The sequence below is a fragment of the Eupeodes corollae genome, chromosome 1, assembly GCF_945859685.1.
Source record: "Eupeodes corollae chromosome 1, idEupCoro1.1, whole genome shotgun sequence".
Lineage (NCBI taxonomy): Eukaryota > Metazoa > Arthropoda > Insecta > Diptera > Syrphidae > Eupeodes > Eupeodes corollae.
Window position 1 is genome coordinate 136961453 of NC_079147.1, and position 19165 is coordinate 136980617.

General features: G+C 31.7%; 2 protein-coding genes and 1 long non-coding RNA gene across 3 annotated transcripts; 1 reads left to right on the forward strand and 2 right to left on the reverse strand.

The window, feature by feature from the left end:
* Positions 1-2156: 2156 nt before the first annotated feature.
* On the reverse strand, positions 2157-3175 carry LOC129941900 (uncharacterized). The gene is made up of 3 exons (XM_056050670.1): positions 2896-3175; positions 2463-2835; positions 2157-2394 (listed from the first exon to the last, which is right to left on the reverse strand). Exons 1-3 carry the CDS (start codon positions 3073-3075, stop codon positions 2276-2278), a joined length of 672 nt encoding a protein of 223 aa, XP_055906645.1. The 5' UTR covers positions 3076-3175; the 3' UTR covers positions 2157-2275.
* Positions 3176-3439: 264 nt separating this feature from the next.
* LOC129943318 (uncharacterized) lies at positions 3440-17595 on the forward strand. Its single transcript, XR_008781209.1, has 3 exons — positions 3440-4558; positions 17046-17237; positions 17318-17595. It is a non-coding gene; the product is annotated as an uncharacterized LOC129943318 (long non-coding RNA).
* LOC129943316 (uncharacterized) lies at positions 13938-15387 on the reverse strand. Its single transcript, XM_056052659.1, has 3 exons — positions 15166-15387; positions 14726-15098; positions 13938-14657 (listed from the first exon to the last, which is right to left on the reverse strand). Exons 1-3 carry the CDS (start codon positions 15346-15348, stop codon positions 14176-14178), a joined length of 1038 nt encoding a protein of 345 aa, XP_055908634.1. The 5' UTR covers positions 15349-15387; the 3' UTR covers positions 13938-14175.
* Positions 17596-19165: the final 1570 nt, after the last annotated feature.

Below are 19165 nucleotides of genomic sequence, written 5' to 3' on the forward strand. Positions count from 1 at the left end.
TACTGTAAAGGTAAATCGGTGGAAACAGCGTTACACACTTTAGTACGCACCTCCATCATAAAGAGTTCACTATGGTTGCTTTCCTTGACATCGAAGGTGCCTTTAACAACGTGGACACATCTGCACTAACATCTCTAAATGTAGAGAGTTCGCTTCGGGAGTTAATTCATTTAATGCTTACTAGCAGAATAATTAACTCAAAACTGGGCAACTCTTCTAGTAGCAATTCGTTAGTAGAGGGACACCTCAAGGCGGTGTTTTAGCCCCTCTCCTCTGGAACCTAGTGGTGAATGAAATCCTAACTAGTCTGGATGCGAAGGGTTTCAGAGTGATAGCTTATGCGGACGAAGCGGACGTTGCTATAGCAGTTTCAGGAAAGCATCTTAACATCCTAAAAGAACTCTTAAAAAATGCCTTGGACAGACTAATACTTTAGGCTGTCCGGTGTAGACTTATTTTCGAGGAGATACAAAATTCCATTTGTCAACCCTCCCTATATTAAAGGAATCCAATTAAAATTCTCAGACGAGGCTAAATACCTGGGTCTTGTCTTAGACAAAAAACTAAATTGGAAACGCAACGTACAGGAAAGAGTCAAAAAAGCTACTGTAGTTCTCTTTTCTTGCAAAAAAGCTATTGGTAATAAATGGGGTTTACAACTCAGAATCACGCATTGGCTATACACATCGCTAATCAGACCGATTTTAACGTACGGTGTGGGAGTATGGTGGACTGTTTTAGAGAAAGATATAAACAGGGATAAGCTAAATAAAGTCCAACATTCAGCCTGCCTATGTATGTATAAGCGGATCGCTTCGCACGACCCCGTCTGCGGCACTGGACACATTGCTCTACCTTACACCTCTTGACATATTTAGTAAACAAATAGCGGCAAGCTCTGCTATTCGCCTCAATGCTTCGTCGCAGTGGACTAACAACAACATTGGCCACTCCGTAATTCTAAGGTACTTAGAACCAGTTCTAAAGCACACAGACTACACCATCCCCCAACTACAATTCGACAGAAACTTCCAGATTTCTATACCTACCAGATCCTTTTGGGAGGATAGGACATTCTTGGAGGATGAGTCAATCCACTTTTACACAGATGGCTAAAAGACCAAAGTAGGGGTTGGTGGTGGTGTGTACTCTGAACGACTGAAATTAAGTCTCTCATTCCGCCATCCCAATCATTGTAGCGTGTTCCAGGCGGAACTTTTGGCGATTAAGGAAGTCTTGTCTTGGCTCAAAGAAAACGTGATCATCTGATATCCGTATTTTCTCCGACAGCCAGGCCGCTATCAAATCTCTGGACTCGGCCTCTACAAACTCTATAACAGTGCATAACTGTCGATCATCTCTAATGGAGATGGCGCAACAGTTTAATATTCACCTTTGCTGGGTGCCGGGCCATAGAGACATTCCAGGTAACTGTAAGGCAGATGAACTCGCCAGGAACGGTACAGTACAGTCCATCCTACCACGTTTGGCAAGTACTGGCATACCAATCGCTACTTGTAAACTGTTGCTAATGCAAGACGCTGCGAGGAGGGCAGGCACCAGGTGGAACAACATCTCCACGTGTCAAGCCACAAAAAACATCTGGCCAACACTGGATTTAAAACGTTCAAGGTGCTTGCTCTCTCTAAGCAGATCGCATATAAGCTCGATAATAGGTGTCATAACCGGACACTGTCTAATAGGAAAGCACGCCACGAGACTAGGCGTATTCTCAAATGACTTTTGCAGAAGCTGTATGGACGAGGAAGAAGAAGAAACGGTTCTTCATCTTCTCTGCACATGCCCTGCTCTAGCTCGAAAACGCAAGAATTACCTAGGAGAATTCTTCTTTAACGATCTAAACGATCTAAATCATATCGGTATAATCAGCCTCTCACGTTTCGTAAGGGACTCTAACTGGTTCCATTGAGCTTAGGAGGAAGCCTCAAGATTCATGTGGTATCACAATGGGCCATTAAACTGGCCTAAGTGTGTCCGTTCCATCTTGGACAGCCACTATAACCTAACCTAACCATTAATCTACAAAAATACCACTGCATAAATTTGGAACATTTGAATGTCTCTTCTGTTAACAGTTTGACTTAGGACACAATAGGAAGTTACCAGTGTGGGTGGTATCCCAAAATTAAGCAGCATTTCAATTTTTGAACTCGTTTATTAAACATAAATGGTTATCACATAATACAAATATACATAAGTATGTACTTATAATATGTACATTTTTAAAACACACATATGAATCTAACATGTAAGTCTAAGCCTCAAGCTCAGTCTCAGTCAATATACTTATATCAGAACAACCTTTATAGTTCTCCTGATGCGGTCCACAACCCAAACCAAGACTGCCATCTTCACATTTACCCCAATTATTTCCTAAAATTGAAATTATTGTTATTTATTTTAAACTTTCATCAATTCCTTACAAACAACATATAAATTACCTGCTTGATAGTTCCATCTCAAAACACAGTGCATACAATCTAATTCTGGAGGAAACATTATTTGTACATTTAACCTTCCGACCTTTTCTTCAACATAAAACTTATCACTGCCATCAGCCAATAGAATGGGATTTTCCTTAAAACAATCCTCAGATTCTTCATGAAACTCGTCCAAGTTGCAAATATCGAAGTAGAAGAAACCCATTTGGTTTACGATGACTTGTATGCCCAATTCGACCTGGGATTCATTAACGTACTGTTTGGTAATTACTCCCTCTCCAAAGGTTCCACCCAGTTCATTGGGACGAGGTGTTGGTAAACTGTAATCATCTCCACACAATCCACATTCACCAGCATTAGTACCCCACATTACCTGGAAAATAAAGCTCATGAGGAATGTAAAGATAAAATAAAAATTAGTTGCAAAACTTACATCGGCTCCTCCACAATTGAGCATGGAATCTTCGATATTTTTCGGGGCTGATTCATCATATCGCCACCTAGATGAACGACTAACAGGAACTAAAAGCATTCCATGACCAATTACCTTGGTACAGAAAATATTAAGGACTGCAATAAGCGTTGCGATAGGATAAAATTCATGTTTAAACATATTATAATATACTCTTATTGAACAACTTTTTACGGTTCTTGAACTTTTGAAGCTTGAAATGATGTGGTTGTCTCCGGTTGTGGTTCAATAATATACAAAAACGAATATTAAATTTTAACTTTATATATATTATTTTGTTTTATTTTTGAAAAACACTAATTTTCACAACTTTTAATTTGTCATCCATCATCGGGCGTATAATTGACTCAATTATAATTTGTCATCCATCATCGGGCGTATAATTGACTCAATTATAAGTCAATTATACGCCCGATGGTGACAAATATCCGAAACGCGTCGAGATATATCAACCAAATTAAAAGTTGTGAAAATCATTTTTTTTTTCAAAAATAAAACAAAATAATTTATATAAAGTTAAAATTTAATATTTTTACCAAGTCAATCCTTAAGATCTACGACTAATAAGTCTATCATCGTTCCTTCTTAAGACCCTGGAAAGATTGATTGATATCCATTTAAGGGCACGTATCGATACAAGACTTCTGTCTTCGTCTCAACATGCCTACTGTAAAGGTAAATCGGTGGAAACAGCGTTACACACTTTAGTACGCACCATCGAATATTCCCTCCATCATAAAGAGTTCACTTTGGTTGCTTTTCTTGACATCGAAGGCGCCTTTAACAACGCGGACACATCTGCAATCACATCTGCACTGACATCTCTAAATGTAGAGAGTTCGCTTCGGGAGTTAATTCATTTAATGCTTACTAGCAGAATAATTAACTCAAAACTGGGCAACTCTTCTAGTAGCAATTCGTTAGTAGAGGGACACCTCAAGGCGGTGTTTTAGCCCCTCTCCTCTGGAACCTAGTGGTGAATGAAATCCTAACTAGTCTGGATGCGAAGGGTTTCAGAGTGATAGCTTATGCGGACGAAGCGGACGTTGCTATAGCAGTTTCAGGAAAGCATCTTAACATCCTAAAAGAACTCTTAAAAAATGCCTTGGACAGACTAATACTTTAGGCTGTCCGGTGTAGACTTATTTTCGAGGAGATACAAAATTCCATTTGTCAACCCTCCCTATATTAAAGGAATCCAATTAAAATTCTCAGACGAGGCTAAATACCTGGGTCTTGTCTTAGACAAAAAACTAAATTGGAAACGCAACGTACAGGAAAGAGTCAAAAAAGCTACTGTAGCTCTCTTTTCTTGCAAAAAAGCTATTGGTAATAAATGGGGTTCACACCCCAGAATCACGCATTGGCTATACACATCGGTAATCAGACCGATTTTAACGTACGGTGTGGCAGTACTGCTTTAGAGAAAGGTATAAACAGGGATAAGTTAAATAAAGTCCAACATTCAGCCTGCCTATGTATAAGCGAATCGCTTCGAACGACCCCGTCTGCAGCACTGGACACCTTGCTCTACCTTACACCTCTTGACATATTTAGTAAACAAATAGCTCAAAGCTTCGTCGCAGTGGACTAACAACAACATTGGCTACTCCGTAATTCTAAGGTACTTACACTGAACAAATTATTATTCTTAAAAACTGTGAATCTCGTTCTTAAACCGAAATTATTAATTTTTAAGGAATATTCATTAAATTTAAGAATGAATTCTTTAAAAAAAAGTGTGGTTTTAAGAATAATTCATAAAATTTAGAAATCAGTTTTCTTAAAAAATGTTCCTTGAGGTTTTAAGTATTCTTTCATAAATTTTTTAAATTTTTACATTAATTGAAAAACTTACTGACATTTTACCGTTTTTTAACTTTTAAACAGGTTTAAGGAATTTTTCATTAAATCTAGAATCTGTACATCCTTTTGATGAACGAAATTCATTTCTCCCAAGTTTAAAATTTATATATCAAATGTATGTAACTATGCATAGAAATTGAGAATAATTACTTAAATTTTATATTTTAAAAACCTTTACTCAAAATGTATGTATATTTTTATTTCTCTAAAAACATACGAACATTTTAATTATTTTCATTTATTCTTTAGGAAAACCCAGCGACATTATTTATGTACATATACCTACCTATATTCATATTTCAAACTAAATCGAACTTTAAATTCTTAAAATGGAAGAAATATGTATCTCCAATTTGTTTTTCTGATAGTTCACTCCCTACAGTTAGTTTAATCCATTTCCTTTCATTTTATCTTTGAAAATATAGCAAAATAATTTTTGTTTAAAATAGTGAGTATGTAAATATTTTTTGTTTAATTGCGGCAGGATTATAGCAAAATGCCTTATTATTCCAACTAATTCAAATTCTATTTTGAATTCGATATGAAATTTCGCTATACCAGTAATTTAAAAAAAAAATTATCAATAACGATATTATCAACAATTGAAAAACGTAATAAATAACTATTTTTCAAAACTTTTAATGCGCTTGGATTTGAAGAGGCTGAGTAGTTTTTTTTAAGAGTTACCTATGTATTGTAAAATTCATATTCTGCATAGTCTGGGTATTAAAACTCACATACCTTTATAACTTTATAGTTAAATTATGTATAAATGTATGTAGGTATAAGGTATGTATATGAAAAAACAGTCAAACAGTTTGAGTTAAAATAATTTTGAAAATTAAATGTTTCCACTTTTCTGATGAACGAAAAAAAACTTCATCAGAAAAAGTGAAAAAATCTATTTTCGGAACGACATTTACTCAAAATGTACTGTTACTGTTTTTTGGAAAATGTTCAATTGAACGGCAATCTGGTTTTATTAATATCACTTTGAACTATAGACTTTCATAAATTCTAAATTGAAGAATACATTTTAAAAATTATAAACCATAAAATACAAACTTTTTCTTTATTTTCAAGTTTAGGAAAAAGTTTTTCTTAGTACTTTTTGAGTTTTTTTTTTTCTTAGAATATACGAATGCAATGCATTTTTTTATTAATCGAAAAAATTACAAACATTTTACCGTTATCCAACTTTTTATTTACTGTTATAGCATTTTTCATATTTTTCCAAAGTTTAAGAAAATATTCATAACCTATAAGAATCCGTGCATATTTTTAAATGTACAAAATTCATATTAGTTCATATTTTAAAATATTTTTTCTTAAAATGTATGAATTTTTTCATTGATCGAAAAATAACGAATATTTTAAAGTTATTCTCCACCTGCATTTGATATTAAGAATTTATTCTTAAAATCTAGGAATCAGTTCTGGCTTTTTAAGTACAAAATTCAATTTTTTTCCAACGTTTAAGAATATATTCTTAAACTTTAAGAATCCGTGCATATTTTTAATGTGCGAAATGCATAAAAGTTCATATTTTTAAGTATTTTTTCTTAGAATGTATGTATTTCTTCTTTCAAACAAAAATAATAACTGTTATTCCGAATTTATGATGCAGGATTTCTCTGACGATTTCATTTTAAATCTGATATTCGAAGTGGATGGTCGTAGTCGAGTCAAGTGTAAAGTGATTTTTGATTTTTGATTTTTGATTTTTCTAAGATTGATATTTTTTGTTAACGTTTGTGAATCGAAATTATAAAATATTACTGAAAATTTATAAAAAGTGTTAAACATTCTAAACAATTATGAACAATTTAAGACATTTCAAGCAGACATTTTAAATAGCGTACAAAATAATTGGTTCCTGTTGGCTGGTACCCGTTTACTCAGTTAAGTATAAATACATACACATAATATTAAAATTTCTTTCTTTTAAATAATATATATATTTTAAAATTCATACGGTGCCTAACTAATGGAGTGGCGTAAGACAAACAACTTAATTTCAAAATTAATCGAAATTGATGAAACACCCGATTGTTCCAGAGCGCTGGCTTCAGAGCCAACACTATCAATGCAAAGCAGTTCTCGTTATTGCAGTTCCCCCGAGCCGTTCGAAATCTCAACCACATTGCCAAATATATTGCACACCAATAAAAAAACATCGACATTGATCCAATATTATGCTGAAAATAAAAAAAACTTTTTGAAGCGCATCGGCAATCATTGATAAATGCTATTTGCAATTATTTGTTGGAAAACGAATTGCATTTATCACTAAAATGCAGCTACAGACTTGAAAACGAGATTTTAATCCGCTTTCCAACTTAAAAGGCGGAATATTACAGAATTGGAAAAAGGGGAAAAATATACACAAAATTCTGCTACGCAGAAAATACCTTGAGGGCGATTGAAAAGAGATCCAATACACCCGAAGTTGTCATTCTAAAAGAAAGAAACATATTATGTATGCAAAATATAGACTTTTGTAAGTATTATGTACATTTAATTTTATTTCTCGCATATGTACATACGAGTATGTATGTATGTAGAACAAAAGTTTCACAACTCAAAAATCTTCGTTTTTCAGTAGAGCAGAAAAACCATTTTACGAGCATCTAAACAGGAAATTTATGAAATAATCAGTATTTATAAAAGGAAATACACTTTTGTACAACCATACATAATAACCATCATCAATTTTACATCTTAAAGCACGAAAATTCCAGTTTTTGAGTTATGACATTTTTCGTGATTTTTTCATTAAAAAAATTCAGCGACTTTAGTTCCAAAAATTTTTAGTTGTGACAGTTTTGAAATAGGTACATTTGTTTCTCAATAATCACATCGTAGGTACATAGAGTTCAAAAGTGACATAATTAAAAAGCTTTAGTTTTTCACAAGGGGCGAAAACGATTTTTGGAGATAAGATAAATCTTAACTTTACAAAATCAAATAGACCATGAAACTCATTTGAAATATTATCCGCGTCAACCTATTTTTGGAAACCTTGAAAACTACGTTTTTTTGACAATGTTGGCCTTAACGAGTCAGGAGATAAAATAAGAAATCATCGCAAGAAAAATGCCATTTTTACAAATTAACTTTGTTTTTATTTAAATAGTAAATTTTAAATTGTATGTTGTCATTAGCACCATTAATCCGTCACGACTCATTGAATGCATTGTAAATCTCCTTTAATTACTGTATTTATAAAATTTAAACAGCAAAAGTGTCATAACTCAAAATACAATCGAAAAATGTAACAAAAAGGGCATTTCATTCATTTATTTATTGTAGATTAAGGTACAAAAGTCTTACATTTAACTTACATTCTTAAGAGTTTTAGAACTTAACATTTTGTTCTTTTCAGTTTTAATACATTTGTATACAATACAAAATAGATTAATTTTTATAATATTAAATTAAGGGAAATTTATACAAAACAAAACCCTTATGTAATACTTATAATCTAAATTGCACATAGGTCATTTATTAGACTGTTGTCCGAGAATTGACATTTATACATAAAATCTGATACATATTTTAAAGAAGCGTTAGAAACAAGGTTGACATTAGTTTTCTCATGTAATTTCAATGTTGAAAATCGTTTAGGTAATTTAAGAATAATTTTAAGTACTTTATTTTGTAATATTTGTAATTTGTTTTTATGACAGGTCGCGCGATACGATTACCAGACAGGAACACCGTAAAATAAGATAGGTTGAAAGATTTTTTTTTTTATATAAAATGAGTTTGTTTTCTAATAAATGAGTAAAGTATTCTAATATACATATTGATTTTGTTTATGGTATCTATAGTATGTTTTTGAAAAGTTAACTTTTTATTCAATGTTATACCCAAGTATTTACATTGACTTTCCCACTGTATATTGGTATTATAAAATTTAATTCAAGTTGATGGTAAATAACTGCTTTTCCTGCGACGTGTAAAGAAAACGGCTTGAGACTTAGTAGCATTGGCTTTAATTTTTCCATTTCTTAAAATAGATTTCAATCTCTTTAAGTGATGTTTGCAATGAAGACATAATATTAACAGGGTTTACATTGGTAGAGTATATTGCAGTATCATCTGCAAACATTGCCCAATGTGTATTGTTACATGTGACCATAAAATATGACACAAAAATATTGAAAAGAATAGGACCCAAAACTGCCTTTTTTTATATGATTTTTTAATCTAACAACTTGATGATTTGTACTATGTCCCGATCGAAAGCCAAATTGTTGTTTTGGCAGTACTTAATTTTCTGCTATGTGTTTAACTAAATAGTTTTTAACTACTTTTTCTAAAATCTTACATACATTGCTAATCAAACTAATTGGCCGATAGCTAAATGGATTTGTTTTGGGTTTTCCAGGTTTTGGTATGGCAACTACTTTTGCTTTTTTAAATTGATTTGGAAAATAGTTTAAAGTTAAGCATGCATTTAATATAAAAGTTAAAAAAAATGAACCCCTTCCTTGGAAGTTCCTTAAGATATTTGCTTCGTATCTTGTCAATTCCAACGGCTTTATTAGTTTTAGTTGTTCTAATTATGTCTCGGACTTTAGTAGGTGTTGTAAGGTACCTTCTTTCAAGGGGCGATTCTGTTAAATCTATTTCATTAATATACTCTTTCACTGTGGAAATTGTTTTATCATCACTCAAGTGAGCAGTAATTAAAATGTTTTTATGAAAGCAAGATGCAAGTAAATTCAACTTTTCATCTTGGTTGTAAACTTTAACATCACCATTATAAAGCGCTGGAATGTTTGAATGCTTTTTGGAAATAACTTTACTTACTTTCCAAAATGGTTTGGACCCCTTTTTAAAAGAAGAAAGCAATACATTTCACCTTCTATTTCTATGGATACGGATTTCATTTTTAATTTGCTTATTTTGTTTCGAAACCATATCACTATAATAGGTCTTTCTATATCTTATCCAGCATCTTCTAGCTGTGTTTCTTAAACGTATGAGAACTAGAATATTGCTGGGTAAAGGAATATCTGAGTTGTTCTTAAGAGTTCTTTGAGGAACAGATTTATCAACTGCATCATTAATAATGTCGACAAAGTTTTGTAAGTACATATCAATTTGATATGTATGATTAATTTCATTTAACGATAAATTTTGTGTGTCGATATTATTTGAAACATGTGCCCTATACAGATTGCAATTAGCAGCAGAGAATACATATCTTTTTTGCAAGTTAAACATAGAAGTTGTGCCTGTAGATAATGTCTGCACTGGTAAATGATCTGAACTTAAGGCTGTGAGTGTGATAGGTTGAGTAAAAGAATCATTTCTGTTTGTAAAAAAAGAAATCCAAAACTGATGGATTTTTGTTTGCGTCAGTTGGTATATATACACTGCCAATCACTAGGATGAGGCCACATATTTTTCAACCGATTTTCGTTCTTTATACCTGCTGGAAATTTCGTACCAATAAAAATTTACTACATTTGAGTAGGTAGATATTTTCTTTAAAAAAGTAATAAAATTAAGGGGTTAAATAGAAAAAACAGTTGGAATTTCCCTACATTAATTAAAGAGCTACTTAAAAACAGTATGAAAAAGTGCGTCACTTGGATGAGGCCACATGAAAAATCTTATAAAATTTTTTTGGTTTTCAAACATTTATTTATTAAGTTTTTCTCAATTAATAATGAGTATGCCCCCCATTTTTCGATATGACCTCTATTAGACGGTTTGGAATGGAATCATAAAGTTTTTTTTAAATAGTCAAGTGAAATCTCTTCCCAGGCATCACGGATAGCTTCAATTAAGGAGTCCTTGTCTTCAAATTGTCTACCGCTTTAATAAACTGTTGCAAAGTTCATTCGCAGCTCCTTGTGTACTTGCTTTAGAACAGGTTTCTTTTTGAGTTTTCTTCTCTGGATAGTACCATCTTTTCTTATTATCCTTCGGACTGTCGAAATACTGGCTGATACTCCGCTTTTGGACCTTATTTTAGTAGCTGATTGAGTAGAATTTGAAGCAATACGTAAAATTAACCGCTTTTCTCGGGATGTTATTGCTTGGGCTGTGCGTCCTTTTTGGTTTTTTCCATAGTTTTGAGGATCAGCAAGATAGTTGTTTACAACTGTCTTTCTTCTGTTCAGCTTCCTTGCTATTTCTCGGCTTGAGAGTCCCATTTCCTTGAAAGCATCGATTTGTCCTCTTTCTGCTACTGTCAACGTCTTTCCGGAACCCATTTGTAGTTGAAATTTAATAAAAATAGTTATTTGTAAAACGTTCTTAGATATTGTAACCCAAATTTTGAAAAAAATTGCTGATCTGAACTTCTACAACAAAATATTCGCAATGGCCTCATCCTAGTGACTCACTTTTTTGTATCCTTTTTAGGTAGCTCATTCATTAATGTAGGGAAATTCCAACGGTCTTTTCTAATTAACCCTATAATTGTATCACTTTGTTTTAAGAAAATATGTACCTACTCTCAAGTAGTAAAATTTTCCGGGTTAAACAAATTCCAACAGGTATCGGACCGAAAATCGGTTGAAAAATATGTGGCCTCATTCTAGTGATTGGCAGTGTATGTAGGGTTTACAGGGCTTATTAAATAACTATTATTCTGTGTAGTCATAATATCGTTCAAAATATTACCCCAAGAATTTGCCCTTAAGCAGTTCCACGACTGATGTCTGGAGTAAAGATCGCCACTTATCAAAACATTATCTTTGATAGGCATCAGCTTTAAAATATCTTTTTTAAACATGGTTTTTTCCGAATTAGTATTTTTACCAGGAAAATAAACGGAAAATATATCAAGAGATATACTTTCGCTTATTTGTACCCTTATCCCAACACATTCAATAATTTCTAAGTTCAATGTTCCTGCTATTTGTTGACAAATTTCTTTTTTTGCCAAAATTGCTACTCCTCCTCCCATGTCACTTTCCCTATCACGTCTATAGCAGTTGTAATTTATATGAGTTAAATTTATTTCAGGCTTAAGCCATGTTTCTGTAAGCAAAGCTATGTCAACATTGTTGCGAATCAAGAAATCAAACAATTCAAATTTTTTTTTGCGAACGCCTCTTGCGTTCCAAGTTATTATCTTAAGGTTCTTATTAAACATTTTGATTGTATACATATTTTAATGCTAACATAGTTATAACATTAAATTGGTCAGCTTTTGATTTACATAGATTAAGTTTTGGCATCATTTCATTAAGTAACGACATAAGTTCATTTGGAGAAAATAAATCATTTTGTTTATAGTTACACTGGTCATTCTTGTTACTATAATGTTGTTGTTGTTGTACTGGCACAGCTTCTGATTCTGTAGGAGTCTGTATTAAAAATGTTCTACTTCTAGCTTTGTTTTTATGTTGGTCCGTTGGAAGAGAAGGAAAGTCACTCAAAGAGAAAATTTGACGATTTGTTTGAGAGACTGAGCCGCTCTTGTGTAAATTATGTGGTTTAGAGTTGTTTCGATTTTCAATTTGTTTTCTAATTTCGAAGAAATCTGAGCGCATTTTACAAATTGGATCGTTAGCCTTATGATCTCCATTACAATTTGCACATTTACTGATGTTAGGTTTATCACAATCATCAAGTTTATGATTCCCAGTAAAGTTAGGACAAAACGTTTTTACATTGCAATACTTCTCTCCATGGCCGAACATCTGGCATTTATAGCATTGAGTAACTTTGTTTGGTTTTAGTAGTACCCGTGGCATGATGGTTAGTGCGTTGGACTGTCATGCCAGAGGTCTTGGGTTCGATCCCTGCCTATGCCATCTAAAGTCTTTTCACGGGTACTGCCTCTTGCGAGGAATTGACAAATTCTCCAAGAGTAACTCCTGTCTTGAAAAAGTGCTTTCTCAAATTAGCCGTTCGGATTCGGCATATAAACTGTAGGTCCCCTCCATTCCTGACAACATTACTCGCACACAGGAATGGTTGAGAGTTGTAAGTCACTAGGCCCTGGTTCTCAAAGGACTGTTGCGCCACCCAATTTATTTTTATTTATTTAACTTTGTTTGGATAATGTCTTTTGTAGTCCCATTTGACTATCATTTTTAAGATGGTTGGATGTTGTTTTTTAAGATCACTTAGTTTAATTGAACCACGTTCAATATAAATTATATATTTGTAACTTACATAATTAGTAAATGTCTGCACAGTGGTAGGTTTTACGTCGTTACATTGGATAACTCGAGAAATTAGTTCATTCTTAAGTGTTTCACTAGGGTAAAGATCGAGACCCGAAAGCACTACCTTAAATGGTCTATTATGTTTTTTTTTTGAAATGTATAAAACTCATAGTTTTTCTTTTTGAGTTCAATCAAAATTTTTTCATATGATTCAAGTGAAAGACACATTACTTTTTGCCCCGAAAAGATATTTTTAAGAAAATAGTCTTCGATTTGCATTGATTGTAGTAATAATCTTATCACTTCACTTTTAGTTTTTAGAATCACTATAGGTGGAATTGATTCTGGCTTTTTTACATTGGAAGTAACATTGTTTTTTTGGACACCTTTCATTCATTCATATTAAATGAAAATGATTGAGATCCCTTGAAAGTAATTTTTTGCTTGGATTGACGAAATCGTCATCATCCAAGTGATCATTTACGCGTTTTAATGAAGATTTTTTTTTTTTTTTAATTGTATATATTATTCGTCTCAGATAACTAATACACGTATTGATCGCGCTGGCGTTAGCACAAGACTGAAAAGAGCATGATTTAGGAATTTTGTGCATACAAATACTCAAAATTTGTGTTTTTTGAGGTGTGTCACTTTTGAGCTACAGGTGCTAGTACCTACATTATATAAATTTTGTTTACAGATGCTGTATATTTTTTATTATGATCATTCATTAACTTGTTCAATTTTGTATTGTTTATTTCAGCTCCAGAACCTAATGATGCTGAATATGTTAACACAATAAAGAATGAGAACTTGTCAATACCCGAGTTTGAAGATATATATACAGAGATAATATATAAATTAATAAATAAAAAAGATACAATATAAGAAAATAGTAGTTTTACCATCCTCATTTTTTTAAAATAAAATAGTTGAATATCTCCCGGATGAAGCCGGGTAAACCAGATAGTATTCATATAATTATATTCAGATATGTTTCCAACAAAAGACAACTTCTTTAATTATTTCCGCATATGTAGCAAAACCTTAAGAATATATGGAGTACACACACACATAATTAGCTCTACTTTTAAAACCCTTTACCTTAACTGTTGTTAAAATGAATACGTTATGAATCAATATCTTTATTTGTATATTCACTTTTTAATATTTTTTTTTTTTTTGTTTTAATCTTAAATTAATTTTCTTAAAGCACATTGAACTTAGTTAAATATTATTCTAAGTCATAATAACTATCGTCAATTGCATTGTTAAATAATTGTTCAGTTTCAAAATCATAGAAATCTAGCTTTATGTCTTTGTCAGATTGATGTGCTTCTACCACCTCTGGGATTCTTTCCTGAATTTCGTCAGAATCAGAAACAATATAATCTGCTCCATCTTCAAACTTGTACAACTGATGATTATCTATATAAACGGGGACTGACTCTTCGTGTTCTTCGGATTCTCTAAAAATGTGTCGATTTAAGTTTTGTTCAAAAACATCAAGTTTCTGTTGTTCCTCTTTAAATTCAGATTCAATATTATAGATGTAGTTCTTCCAAACAGATTTATAAAAATCAAAGTTCTTTTGAGCTTTTGTATAGGTCTTTGAGGATTGTTTTGTAATGCTTATATCCGAACATCCTTTAAAGTTTTCTTGTGGTCCACAACCCAAGGCTGACGTCCCATTACCACAAGGTCCCCAGTTATTGCCTGCATATTAAAAATAAATAATTAATAATACAAGGCGAAGGGTTCAAAAAGATTCGGCATTTACTTACCAGCTTGATAGTTCCATCTCAATACACAATGCTTACAAGTAAGGCCTTTTGGCAAGACAATGGTTGGATAAATCATCCCAGACTTTGTCCCAATATACATCTTTAAACTTCCATCGTCAAATTTGATTTTATTGGCACTAAAACAGTCTTCAGATTCTTGTTTGAATTTATCCAAATTGCAAATGTGAAAATAAAAGAATCCCAAATGGTTGGTAGTTATCTTTATTCCCAATTTGGCATTTTGGGATGGAGAATAAACTTTTGTTATAACACCTTGGCCGTACTTTCCTCCTATTTCGTTGGCTCTAGGCCTAGGGTCATCGAAACCATCACCACAGAGTCCACATTTTCCATTGTTTCTAAACCATTGTGCCTTTTAATAAAATATAATATACTGAAGATGAAAAATAATGATGCGTAAAATTTGAAGAAAAACTTACATTGAAACCACCACAAAAGAGTCCATTATCATCGTAGTTGATAGGAGCTGTCTTATCGTACCGCCATCTAGATGAACGACTCACAGGATCAAGCATCATTCCATGGCCATGAATTTCATTGATCAATACCAAGAATATGGCAAATGGAAGGAGTGCTTTAAAGTAAACTAAGTTCTTAAGCATTTTAGAGCAAAATGGTTAAAGGCTTTAAATTTAAATGCAGACTGTCTTCAAGCAATGGATTTATCGAAGCTTCGTGCTTTACTTAGGTTTCATTTTCGCTTGGTCAAATTGTTATCTTGGTCTTATCGCTGGGAGAGAAAGGGAAACTTTTTGTTCAACTTCGCGAAATAGATATGGACAAATGTTTAAAAATCCATTGTTGGTTGGATTTAATTTTGTTTTTGTTTTATCCAAATCATTCATAGGGTAGGTGAAAAACTTCTTCTATAGGGTAAATTTTTATTTTCTCTTTCATTATTTTATTTAAAAATGCAGTGGTATAAATAAACTTAGCTAAGTATAAATAGAAAAAATGTATACAATATTGTCTTGTTTTGATTTTTTATTCAAAATACGTATGTATCTTTTTATGTACAATTTTCAAAGCTTAAAAATCACTAAGAGAATTGAAAGCTGCTGAAGTTAGCTTAAACATATCTTCCTTAATTTAAACCTCTTGAACTTAGTAGACCTGGAATATGAGAAATAAACATTTCGTTAAGTAGAATGGAAAAAGTTAATTTGGAAAGCAGAATTATGAAACCAGAATTTCGACAAACTCCATATTTTTTAACCTTTAAAACTTATTAAAAGACGTATTTTTTTTAAATTTTACTATATCTATTCTAACTGAATAGAACTGAACGGTATTTTTTTAAGCACTTTTAGTTTCTAACGATTTTCTGTTTCCCAAAAAGAACACTACGGAATCTATACGAAGTCAAAAAATAAACTAAGAAACGTTACAAATTTGACAAAGTTCACGTGGATCGTATATTCGATTCACCCATTCGATTCCCTTTCACACTGCCTTTGCATTCTGCTATCCATCGGGTGAACTACATTATCCCAAACCAATTTGACAGGTACATACGTAAACAGCTGTTCATGTAACAATCAATCTTGAGAATGTTGGATAAATTGATTTGATTCATACAAAAATTGAATTTAATCAACAGAACTAATTGTTTAATTTGTGTAATTTTTGGAAATGGACAATATTTTAATTTTATTCCAATTTTAAGCAGAGAAATAAAAGAATCATCAAACAGAGAGTTTCGGAGAAATGCTAGAAAAATTGTTCCTTGGTTGTTGTTCTTTTCCCAAAAATGTTAATAATCTATTATTTCTAAAACCAAAAAATTAGTTTTTATTTACATTTTGCTAACAACAATTATTAACAAACCAGACATCAAATGAATAAATCCGCTACATTTCGTATGCGGATTTGAATTGTATAGAATTAATGCGTTCACGTGAATAGAAGAATACCGCGCAGTATTACCGACGTTAACGACATACACAGATTCACTTCGAATGAATAGCGGAATAATGATTAGTGAAAATTCAAGAAAAATTCCCCCGATATAGAGCAGAATAGGGCTAAATATCTATGGAGCACCCTATAGATTTAATGCGTCATCTTAAATAAAGAAGTTTGGGGACAAATATCATAAATACCTAAATAACTGCGGTTTTGATCGTTCTGTATTTATCTCCTAACCACATACATTTTAAAGACAATCACACATTAATGTATTATAATAAAAAAATAAATTGATTTGTTGTTTCTTTTGCAGATTAAAATGTATTTTTAAAACATGCAAAAACAATCATTGACCAGCTTTATTCATACTCAAGTTTAAAAATTCTTTCAGAAAATATTAAAAGTCAAAGATTGCTTTCATACACAAATATTGTAACGGACTATCCAATTTGCGGTTTCAAAAGAATAGGCTGGAATTTTTTTCAGTTGAAAGTCTGAGGGTCCGGCCACGTAATGAGCGACGAGCGACCGAGCGACGCAAACAAATTAGAACACATGAAATCGTATGGAGCTGGCCACATATGTATGTAAACCTTAACGACTTAGCTATTTTTAAGCGACAGAGAGATGTCGCATCCAATCGAATCTGTTTTAATTTTTCAGCTGCCCAAAGCTGCCCAGTGCTATGGCAGGACACCCACAAAGATTACAAAAATAAAAAGAGGCTGGGATGCGACCCACACTGATAACTTCCCATCCCGTCTGTCGATTTGTCTTGCTTAAAAGTTTGTCTATATGTACTCGTATCAATTTTTACCAAATTTGCGCACTATTTTTTGTAGATTTTATTTTTTTATGAAAACACTGACTGTTGGATTTTTATATAAAAATTACTGAATATTGAAAACAATATTTTCTGTGAAATAAAATAAGTTTGAATATTTTTAATTTTTGAAAAGCTATTTGAGCCGAAAGTAAACAAGTTTTAGTATTGTTTTTTTACAGTTTTTTTTAGTCAATTCGATTTTTTTAAAAATTTAACCAAATGTTAAAAACAATATTTCTTATAAGATAAAATTAGTTTGAAGCCAATATTAAAAATTTTTGAAAAGATATTTTAGTCGAAAATCAATTTTTACCAACTTTTATACATTTTTTTTAGGTTTTTATTTTTTTGTAAAAAAAACTTTAAATTCGATTTTTCTAAAAATTTGTCCTACTGTTGAAAACAATATTTCTTATAAAATTAGTTTGAAGCCAATATTTAAATTTTTTAAAAAGATATTTGAGTCGAAAATAATTTTTTACCAACTTTTGTTAATTTTTTTTCAGTTTTTTTTTTTGTAAAAAAACTGTCAATTCGATTTTTTTCAAAATTTTACTGAATGTTGACAACAAGATTTTTTGAAAGATAAAAGTAAATAAAAATCAATATCTCAGAGTTTTGAAAAGATATTTGAGTCGAAAATCAATTTTTACCAACTTTTATACATTTTTTTTAGGTTTTTATTTTTTGTAAAAAAAATTGTCAATTCGATTTTTCTCAAAATTTGTCCTAATGTTGAAAACAATATTTGTTATAAGAACAAATTAGTAAGAAACTATTATCTCAAAGTGTTTAAAAGATATTTGAGTCGAAAATCATTTTTACCAACTTTTGTTAATTTCTTTTTTCGGTTTTTATTTTTTTGTACAAAAACCGTCAATTCGATTTTTTTCAAAATTTTACTGAATGTTAACAACAATAGTTTTTAAAAGATAAAAGTATATTAAAGCCAATATCTCAGAGTTTTGAAAAGATATTTGAGTCAAAAATCAATTTTTAGCAACTTTTATACTTTTTTTTTTAGGTTTTTAATTTAAAAAAAAAAAAAACTGTCAATTAGATTTTTTTCAAAATTTTATCAGATGTCAAAAACATTATTCGTCGTTGCACAAAATTGTTTTAGAGATGAAATCATATTTCAGTCGTAAAATTTTGGAGGTTAAAAATTTTGTTTTTAGTTTTTTTGATTTATAAAAAAAACCGTTATACTGATTTTTTTTCAAAAATATACCTGTTTTGTATCACGTTACAATATATTATATAAAATTTGATTCAAGTCTCTAGCGTTTTTGGTTCGTAAGATATTTAGGGTTAACCAAAATTTTCACCTTTTTTTTAAAAATACTACTATGGCAAAAAAAACACCCACGCAATTTTCTTGAGAGCCCTTTCTGCATCTTTCTGCCTTATTATCTGTATAACAAAATTTATTTGAAGTCGATATCTCTTCTTGTTCTTGAGCTATGGACGACGAAAAAAACGTCGCGAACGTACGGACGTACAAACACACGCACGCACAGACATCTTTCTAAAAATCTTTTATTTCGACTCTAGGGACCTTGAATCGTCGAGAAATGTCAAAATTTTCAATTTGACAAATCGGACCCATTACAATAACTTCCTATGGGAAGTTAAAAATGTCACCGATAAAGATTGAGACAAAGTTGAAAAGATTTGTAATTGTT

Excerpts from the sequence above, each read along its gene's own strand:
- LOC129941900 (XM_056050670.1), bottom strand. The coding sequence starts at position 3,075 with ATGTTTAAACATGAATTTTATCCTATCGCAACGCTTATTGCAGTCCTT. Across the intron at positions 2,836-2,895 it reads TCAATTGTGGAGGAGCCGAT|GTAATGTGGGGTACTAATGC; the intron begins GTAAGTTTTGCA and ends TTTATTTTCCAG. Across the intron at positions 2,395-2,462 it reads GAGATGGAACTATCAAGCAG|GAAATAATTGGGGTAAATGT; the intron begins GTAATTTATATG and ends TTTCAATTTTAG.
- LOC129943316 (XM_056052659.1), bottom strand. The coding sequence starts at position 15,348 with ATGCTTAAGAACTTAGTTTACTTTAAAGCACTCCTTCCATTTGCCATA. Across the intron at positions 15,099-15,165 it reads TCTTTTGTGGTGGTTTCAAT|GCACAATGGTTTAGAAACAA; the intron begins GTAAGTTTTTCT and ends TTTTATTAAAAG. Across the intron at positions 14,658-14,725 it reads GAGATGGAACTATCAAGCTG|GCAATAACTGGGGACCTTGT; the intron begins GTAAGTAAATGC and ends TTTAATATGCAG.